The 10000-nt window shown below is 47.7% G+C and overlaps 1 protein-coding gene across 1 annotated transcript in view; it reads left to right on the top strand.

The window, feature by feature from the left end:
- Positions 1 to 10000, top strand: part of camta1a (calmodulin binding transcription activator 1a) — a 358471-nt gene that overhangs the window by 289485 nt on the left and 58986 nt on the right. Inside the window, exon 7 of the mRNA XM_076275609.1 lies at positions 5934 to 6087. Within this exon, the coding sequence (XP_076131724.1) occupies positions 5934 to 6087 (154 nt within the window). The remainder of the gene's footprint in view (positions 1 to 5933; positions 6088 to 10000) is intronic.

The raw sequence follows: 10000 nt of genomic DNA, 5'->3' as shown, positions 1-10000 counted from the left end.
TAAAAGCACTCTTAGGAGATGGGATAGGTTTGAGTGTGTTATTAAGTGTGTGTGTGTGTGTGTGTGTGTTTCTAATGTGGGGAGAAAGTTACAGACATCATGTGCTTTTGGCTCGGCCAGGGATTTACAACTGATAGCAGATTCATAGTTCTACTACTAAAAACCTGGCTTTGCAGATTACTTGTGTTTGGATGGGTTGTAAGTCTGCCAAATGTTTCCTTTCGCATAGTACAAGAACAGCAGCCAGCGTGTGTGTGTAATGCAAGGATGGCTGCCTGTGTGTGTGTGTGAGTGTATGTGTGTGTGTGTGTGTGTGTGTGTGCCTGCCTGTACATGTTTTTTCTCTCTCTCTGATTGAGGACATCTGTCTGCTCACCCGGTGTGGCTGAGTAAGTGTGTGGGCGATTGTGTGTACATTCTGCATAAGGTTACCAGTGTGTTTGTTCAACTGTGTGTGTGCTCAACCTCCTCAATCTACCTACTCAGCATGTGTGGATGCCCTCTTCTGACAGGTGACATTACACACATTACACTTTGACTGCATATGTAATTTTGTGTGTGAGTGTGTGTGTGCACTTATACAAGTGATGCTAATCAGTACTTCCGTTGTGTGTGAGTATAGTATGTAAACTTGTCCACAGATGTCATCATGTCTTGGTGCATACATGGGTTATGCATGTTGGATCTTCGTATGTGTGTGCGCGCGCGCGCGTGTGTGTGTGTGTGTGTGTGTGTGTGTGTGTGTGTGTGTGTGTGTGTGCGCGCGTGCGCCCACCCGAGCCCATTGGCATGCTTATGCACTCTCGTGCCTGTGCATGCGTGCATGCCCGGGCTTTTATTCCTCGCTGTCGTGCGAGGCAGGGATTGAGGGCATCGGCCAGCCACTCTCACAGCTGCCAGTGCCATCTGGGGGCAGCGCCGTCCTGCCCCTCTCGCTGCGGAAACACATGAAGGGCAGTCTCCTCTCCCACACGTCCACCTCAGTCAGACGGGTGACTGCACTGTCTCGGCGCAGAGCACACATTGTCCGCTAACTGCACTCAAAGACACACACACACACACACACAATGTCTACTAACTGCTCTTGGACACACATTTTTTTCAAAATCCCATGCTCAAGTAGATCTGTCTTTTGTAAAATGAGGATTATCCCTCTATACAATATATAAAAACCCATCTCCATAGGTAACTTTATTGGGGAAAACAATGAAAAAGTTCAAAATAAAATAAACTAAAGAAGAGATTACGTAAATAGGACAGCCACAATGTATGGGAGGGATATTAACACAGACACAACTCATTAACATGGGAGAGGAGAGTGAATAAAAACCATGCTGTGCACGACACACACACAGACGGCACCTTTCCCTCCTGACCATGTGTGTGTGTGTGTGTGTGTGTATGTGTGTGTGTGCATGCGCCATGCCATCTTTCGCCATCAGTTTCTCCGTGACTGAGAGCCCTGTGTAGTCTCGCCTTGGAGGTAATAGGGAGGTCTCCCCCTTTATTCCTCTTAATTATCGCCCTGTGCTTGTTCACACACACACACACACACACACAGAAACACACAGACACATAGACACACACAGACACACTTTGATGAGTCGTGCACACCCTGTCGGTCCAACAGTACAGGCTGGAGATAAGGGCCGAATCTCTGCTGGCCGAGCGGAAGGAACTGAGTGGACGTCACGGCCAAACCGCCTGACCGCACAAACTCAGGATAGATTAGTCCCTTCCCACCCCACCTTCCCACCCCACCCACCAAAACAGCTAGGGGGTCAGATTTAATAAACATGAATGTTGAGGGCACTGTGGAGCGAGCTGCAGTGTTCCGTTCCACATTTGGGTCTCGGTGCCCACAGCGCCCCAGGTTCCATCCTCCTCCCGACTCTCTCCCTCTTTCTCTCTCTCTCTCTCTCTCTCTCTCTCTCTCTCTCTCTCTCTCTCCCACTCCTGTCCTGTCACTCTCTGCTGCCCTATCGCAGGTAACAGGCAAAAGTCCCAAAAATAAAACTTTTAAAAAATAAATATGGATGCTGTGTAATATGTACGTGAGAGAGAGAGAGATGTTTTTGGGGTTCTGAAGACACCTGGCGTGTGTTAGTTAGCGTGGTTTAGGGAGTGTGCGCCTTGGTCACTGTCACCTTAGGCTTGCTCTTGGGCCTTTAGGGTTACAGGCTTTGCACGCTAACAGTTTTCATTGTTAACACGGCCGGAGTGGAAATGGACATTGTCAGTTTTGACAGTGGGTGTCAGCTATCAGGGGTTTGTTGACAGGCTGAAAATTGATGCTGTTTATTTGTAGAGTATGTTATTCATGCGTTCATAAACAAACTGGCCATCTCATTACTTAAGTTTGTTGGCAGATAGTTTTTAGGGGGTTTTATTTTGTTAGAGTGACTGTGAGGTGAGTTTGTTTTGTTGCCTGCGAGATACTTCCCAGAACTTTATATGGATGTGTGCTAGTGCGCTCGACTCTCTCAAAGAGACTGTGTTCCTTACCTTGTTTCAGACAGACTATCTGTTGTCTCTTCTGATCCTGTAGAAGTCCATATATATTTCAGTTGTGTGTGTGTGTGTGTGTGTGTGTGTGTGTGTGTGTGTGTGTGTGTGTGTGTTAGTTGTTCCCTCAGAGAGTGTAAGCAAGTGACAACTTTTCAGAGGACCTTGTTTATGTGAATCTCTGTATGCATGTGTATTCTTTCTGTGTGTGTGTGTGTGTGTGTGTGTGTGTGTGTGTGTGTGTGTGTGTTAGCTTTGTGTTGGGCAAAAGACAAGACAGGTTAGGTTGGGGCTGAGATGTAGGGTAGGCTGGGGTATGAGTGGAATGTTGGGGTGGGGTGTGGTGCAGGGGTGTCTCGCTGGGGTGTGGGGTAGATTGGTGCTGGGCTGTGGGGTAGATTGGTGCTGGGCTGTGGGGTAGATTGGTGCTGGGGTGTGGGGTAGATTGCTGCTGGGCTGTGTGGTGCTGGGATGTGGGGTAGATTGCTGCTGGGCTTGGGGGCTGAAGTGTGGGTCTGGCCACGGTGCCCGGAGGGCAGATTAATGGTGCAGGCTGGGAGGCTGCACACACCAGCAGCACGCTGATTTATTTACCACTTAACACTGATGAAGCCTCCAACAGCCGTCCGACAGATGTTGCCATTGCATTTTTCTCTATCAAGGCCTTTCTCAGTCTCTGCTCTCTCTCTCTCTCTCTCTCTCTGCTCTCTCTCTCTCTCTCTCTCTCTCTGTCTGCCACTCCTCTCTCTCTCTCTCTCTCTCTCTCTCTCTCTCTCTCTCTCTGCTCTCTCTCTCTCTCTCTCTCTCTCTCTCTCTCTCTCTCTCTCCCACTCCTCTCTCTTTCTCTCTTCTCCCTCTCTCTGCTCTCTCCCTCGATCTGTCTCCCTCTCTCTCACTTGATTTAATTCTTTCACACCATGCCTATGCGTTTGAAGGTGTGTGTGGGATGTTACACATTGAGTACTATTTTGCTGAGTGTGTCATGTATGGCCCTCTTTGCTTCTGATAGATAGATAGATATATAGATAGATAGATAGATAGATAGATAGATAGATAGGTGTGTGTGTGTGTGCACGTGTGTGTCTGTGTGTGAGTGAGTGTGTGTGTGTGTGTCTGTGCATGTGTGTGTCTATGTGTTTTTGTCTCTGTGTGTGTGTCCGTTTGTCTGTCTGTGTTTTTTTTTTTTTTTTTTTTTTTTTTTTTAATTGGTGTTTACAACATAGAGGACAGACAAGTAAACAACGGTAATGAAAACAAACAAACAAACAAACAACATTAACCAAAATCATACACAAACAAACAAATAAGCATACATATTTTAACTATATAACCCAGTCATGTTCATATTTAAGCTGTAAATTAACTCCATGACATGAACAGAAAAATAGCATAAAGAGTATGACACATTGTGGCAACAGATAGATTCTTATCGATAACTATCAGAATAAAAATAAATAATAAAAACAAAATTATTGATCGATCTTTATCCCATTTTTTCGTGATAGCTAATTTTCTCCAATCATCTAATTGTGGTTTTCTTTTATTTTTTATCATGTTCTTAGTCATTAAATAATGGTGTTTTAGAAACATGATGAATGGTTCCAATGTAATACATTTTTCTTTTTTTAAAATAAAATTTTTTCCAAGGAGCACAATAATGTTTAACAGCATATTTTGTTCTTCCTGCAAACCCCAAATTATATTGATTGTTGTTATTGGTAAGTCAAGTCCTTGCTCAGTCAGCCAAGCTGCCACCTTGTGCCAGAAAAGCATGACATCTGGACAATACCAAAACAAATGCATGGTGTCTTCCTCTTCTTCACCACAGTATCTACACATATTGTCTTCATTTATTCTCCAAATCTTTAACATTTTCTTTGTTGGTAGAATCTTGTAGAAAATTTTAACTTGAAAGGCCCATACATATGTTGAACAGGATGATTTGTACAGATTCTTAAAGACATCTAACCAAGGAAGTGGAGTATCAAAAATACTTTCCCAGTAGTCTTGAAAATAATATGGAGAAATTGCAGTATTTTTAAAAAATAAAAAGAAGCTGTACATGTCAAAATTTACTTTTTTATGCCCCAACCATTTATAATTGTTAATAGCCGGACGGCAGACACCTAGGTTTGCATTTGAATCAAGTAGTGCTATTTTCCAAGATGAAGGGATTGCTGATAACAACTGGAAATACTGTAGTTTTGGACAAAAGTCTCCATATATTGACACAAAGGATTCATAACTAAGAAATTGTCCTTTACTATTCAATATGTCATTTACAAAAAGTACATTATTATCTAAAAATGACTGCCAATATACAGGTTTTTTGTCTATGCAGATATTAGAATTAAGCCACAATATCTGTTGTGTTTATGTCTGTGCGTGCGTGCGTGTGTGTGTGTGTGTGTGTGTATGTGCGCTCACATTTGCATGTGTGTTTGCCAGAGTGTGTAATGAACATAATCTCAACCAGCAGTTTGGGAATGTTACTCCAGTGACTTTTTAAACTGCACCTTGTAATCAGAGCTGCTTGTGATTACAGAACAGAATTGATGTTATTCGTGCTGGCACAGTTTGCTTTTAAACACCACCTATTATTCATAAGCTGTCTGAATAGGAATTATTAGAAAATTTGTTTCTGTAACACGGCCTGCTTGCAAATTGCTGAATTCTGACTTCGTAAATAAACACAGCCAGGTTTGTGGAGGGAAAGGTGGAGGCTGGAGGTGAATTTAACATAGTTTCTTGTGTGTTAGCTTTCTGTGTGAGATTATATCTGTGTGTGTGTGTGCGTGTGTATGTGTGTGTGTGAGAGAGTGGCATGTGTTTGATGCAAAATAAGTCCCTTATTTTACTCTTTAATTGAGCAGCTGAGTTTAGCCTCAGCATGTGGGCATGTATCCCCACAGTCTGTGTGTGTGTGTGTGTGTGTGTGTGTGTGTGTGTGTGTGTGTAAGACAGTGTCTATCACACTCCTCTCACCCCTGCCAATACTGTGAGTGGGTGCTGACACCCCATCTGCTCACCCCCCCCCCCCCCTGTCTCTGCTCTGGCCTAGAGCCGCTCTGCTCTTCCCTCTGGAACGACTGGATGCTGTTTCACACACCTTATGCTCCCTCTATGCCTTCATTTTTACCTTTCATTTTCTTTTCTTAACCCCTCTCTCTTTCTCTTTCTCTCTTTCTATCTCTCTCTTGCTGAATATCCAAATATTGGTCAATAAGGAGTGTCAAACCTCTCTCTCTCTCTCTCTCTCTCTCTCTCTGTCTTTCTCTCTCTCTTTCTCTTGAGTGTGATGGTGTAAACATGCTGATTAGCATCTTAATGTTGTTGTCTTTTGTCCTTTGTCTCACATGGACTTAAATCTCTCTCTCTCTCTCTTTTCTCCTCTCCCTCCTACTTTCTCCTTCTCTCCCCGGATGCAGAACCCAGACATCGTGCTGGTCCACTACCTGAATGTTCCGGCCATCGAGGACTGTGGGAAGCCGTGCGGGCCCATCCTCTGCTCCATCAACACGGACAAGAAGGAGTGGGCCAAGTGGACCAAGGAGGAACTCATTGCCCAACTCAAGCCCATGTGTGAGTAAACCTGGCTTATGCCCTGCCAGATCACCAGCACCCTTACACACCAACACACACACACATATACACACACACACACACACACAGTCAGACGCACATACAGTCAGACACACACACACAGTCTCTCTCTCTCACACACACACACACACACACACACACACACACAGTCTCTCTCTCTCTCTCTCTCACACACACACACACACATATACACAGTCTCTCTCTCTTTCTCTCTCTCTCTCTCTCTCACACACACACACACACACAGTCTCTCTCTCTCACACACACACACACACACATATACACAGTCTCTCTCTCTTTCTCTCTCTCTCTCTCTCTCACACACACACACACAGTCTCTCTCTCACACACACACACACATATATAGTCTCTCTCTCTTTCTCTCTCTCTCTCTCTCTCTCACACACACACACACACACACACACACAGTCTCTCTCTCTCACACACACACACACACACACTCTGCCTAGCTGTTCTGATCTGAACTGCTGCATCTCCTACTGGTCCGCCCGCAGCTCTGCTGAGCGACTCTCTCAGACTCTTTACACATGCTATACGGCTTCGCAATGCTTATAATAGGCTCTCTCATGGCCTATTTAAAAAGCAGCGTGGTACATAGGAGAGAGGGAGAGAGAGGGATAGAGAGAGAGAGAGAGCGAGAGAGCATGTATGATGTAAGATGCTTGAGGAAGCGTTAGTGGCGTAGCTCTGCCTGTTACAGCGTGCCCACACTGGCCTCAGCCTTGACCAGTCAGTCTCCTTCCTCCTTGGCTTCCACAAGGCTCTCTCTCTCTCTACGAGAAACACTTTAGATGGAAGACATTCGAATGCAGTCTGGTGCCAGCGAGAGCCTGGACTTGGACTCTGTGGTCAGTTAAGTGTGAGCGTCCGCACCACAGTCCTGGCCAAAGAGAGAGAGTGGTCAGTTGAGGGGGCTGCTGCTGTGGCTCCCTCTCTCTGGTCTCCACAGGGTCTCGCAGGGGTGCTGGAGACACCGCACAGAGACAGCTGGCTACTGCGGGGATGTTACTGTAGGCGCCTGTCCTTCTCCTCCTCCTCATCTTCCTCCTCCTCTTCCTCCACCATACGGGCACGGGCTGGCTTTTTTCCGGTAAAGCGGGAAAGCAGGAAAGCGGGCTATCGATTGACTAACTGTGCGCGAGAGTAGGCATGTGGGAGGGAGAGAGAGAGAGAGAGAGAGCGTCTGACTCACCAGAAATCCTTCATGCACTCAGGCAGCCCTCTTTCTCTCTCTCTCTCTCTCACTCTTTCACTCTCTCTCCCTCTCTCTCCCTCTCTCTCTCTCTCCCTCTCTTTCCCTCTCTCTCTCTCTCCCCATCTCTCTTTCTGGCTGCTGCTCCGGTTCTGTTTTCTGCCAGATTGAGAGAAGGTGCGTTGCGTTTGCGAGCCGTGCGTGGGCTCCAGGTTAAGGGGAAAGCAGCTCAAGGTTACGTCAGACTTTTTTTAGCCCTAATGAGGGCCTGGGAGAGAACCCCCGAAAGGGGCCCCGGACGGCGGCGGAGGAAGCGGAGAGCGCGGAACCACGGAAGCACGGACACGGCGGGAGGACACACTGACCCGAGGAGGGAGAGAAAAAACCGGGCCGTGATGATTTACGCCTTTCTGATGGAGGACGTGGTCAGGAGTTTGGCGGGGGGAGGGTTGGGGGGGGGGGGGGTGTTGAGAGCTTCCATCATTACTCTGCCGTCAGCAGTTTCGCCTCCATGTTTGGAGTAGCTTCACTCATGCAGGAAGGCTTTGCCCACCCTTAGCCCTCCCCCAAACAAACACACACACACACACACACACACACACACACCATGACCACCTCCTCCCTAGTCTCGGCCACTCGCCCCAGCCCCTTATCATAATCACCGGTGTGTATGTGTTGTGATCCCCTAAGAGCTTTTGTGGCAATCACTTAAGTGCCTCTGCCTCTCACGGACTCCCCAGGATACAGACGCCAGCGCAAAAGCCACGTATTCATTACACCTACGGCCTCATTCAAATGTAAACCATTTGCAGTAATGCATTAAGTCATTAACTTTGCAAATGGTTAGGACAATGGGGGGAGAGGGCGAGGTGTCTTCCAGTCAGCCATGCTACACTAAGAGTCCATATGAATCTGCCCCACCTCCCTTGGCCCTCTCTCTCTCTCTCTCTCTCTTTCTCTCCCCCTCTCTCTCTCTCTCACCGTCTCTCTCTCTATCTCTGTTTCTCGCTCTTTCTCCGTCTCTCTCTCTCTCTCTCTCTCTCCCAGTGACCAGAGGCTAATTCCACCATCCCTCCAAAGCCCAACAGTACCACTTAGTGGCCGTTACGCAGAAGTGCACTCCCCCCCCCCCCCCCCAGAGTGCTAAGAGTCAGGGGGAGCAGAGAGAAGGGAGGCAGACAAATTGTACACTATATTATTCATGCATTATTCATGAATTATACATCAGGCCCTACAAACTGTACACGTTCCCTTGAGTGACCTATGTCTTATACAAACAGCTTGCATTCATCAGCAGATGCACGCACGCATTACGCAGGAGTAATGCAGAAGGCACGCAACGCCATATTTCTTCGCCTGGTGCACGGAGGATTCCTCTGCTCCTCTGAGACAGTTTTTTTTTTTCTCTTTTGCTGTTTAAAGAGAAAGGGAGTGAGAGAAGAGAGGAGAGGAAAGGAGAGGACGTGGGCAGTTTCTGCACTCTCCGCTCATCTCCGCTGTGTTCTGCCTGCCTTCTCCCTGGGCTAACATATGGAAAGCGCTGGAATAAGCACGCTCGTGTTGGTTCTCATCCCCTCCGTCTGATTAGGCGGGATGATTCAGCCCCGCTGTTTGCATATGCCTAATTCGGGGCTGCGCCGCTCTCGGAAAAGAAAGAGCTGATACCCAGAACATTAAATCACAGCACAGACGAGGCTCATACTCACGGACATCACGGTCTGCTCGGGCTGTTCCTGTCTGATATGTGTTTTTGCTGAGGGTTGTCTTTCTGTCCTGCTCTCTCATTTGAACAGCTCTGATACACACACACTGACACACACGCTCACTCACACACACACATAACAGACTAACACCAAACTAATTATATTCAGCGTGTGGTGCTTTAAAACGTGGTCTTTTTGTACAACTTAAAAAATCTTAATGTCTGACTCACCTCCACATCCTCCGCACGAGAGCAGAGCCCCTTCAGAATTGAGAACAATTCTCCTCCTCCTCCTCCTTCCCCTAACAATAAAAACTCGTGCATATAAAAAAGCACTCCGGCTGTGACCTTGCCCTGACCTTCGGGCCCCTGGGGGGAGGGGAGGGGGAGGGGGGGGTTGACGTGGGGGCGTGTAGAGTAGTGTAGCGACAGCAGACGCAGACTCGGGGGCTGGCGGTCGGAGGGGAGGCTTGGCTCAGCGCGGCAGGCCGCTCTCAGTCACGCTAGGGCAGCTTGACTCACTCAGCAGCGCCTAATGCCATCCACGAGCCCCGGCCCCAGCCACGACAGCAGGTCACGAGAGGGATAGAGAAAGGGAGATAGGGTGAGAGAGAGGAAGAGAGAGAGAGAGGAAGAATGAGAGGGAGAGAGAAAGGGAGAGAAAGAGAGAGCAAGAATGAGAGAGAGAGAGAAAGAGAGAGTGGTGATTGGTGTTCAGGAGGGTGAGGAGAGGCAGGGGTGTGTGTGTGGGTGTGTGTGTGGGGGGATGTGCATTGCTGCCCAGCAGTGCAAAAGCAAATCTGATGTGATTTTCGCCGTCACGTAATGGCAGGATCACTGTGGTTCAAAGCCAAAGGCATGACCAGTTGGAAGTGGAGTTATACTGCTGGAGCTGGTGGGTCTGCTGATGGAGGAGGAGGAGGAGGAGGAAGAGTAGGGAAGAGGGGGAGGGAGGTGGAGGATGAGGACAGGGTGGT

This window comes from Alosa pseudoharengus, unplaced genomic scaffold (assembly GCF_046254945.1).
Source record: "Alosa pseudoharengus isolate Yale_2024_CS ecotype anadromous, Long Island Sound unplaced genomic scaffold, YU_APseudo_1.1 YU_APseudo_1.1_scf_9, whole genome shotgun sequence".
NCBI lineage: Eukaryota > Metazoa > Chordata > Actinopteri > Clupeiformes > Clupeidae > Alosa > Alosa pseudoharengus.
Note: the sequence above shows the minus strand (reverse complement) of the source record. Positions and strands in the feature narration are given on the sequence as shown.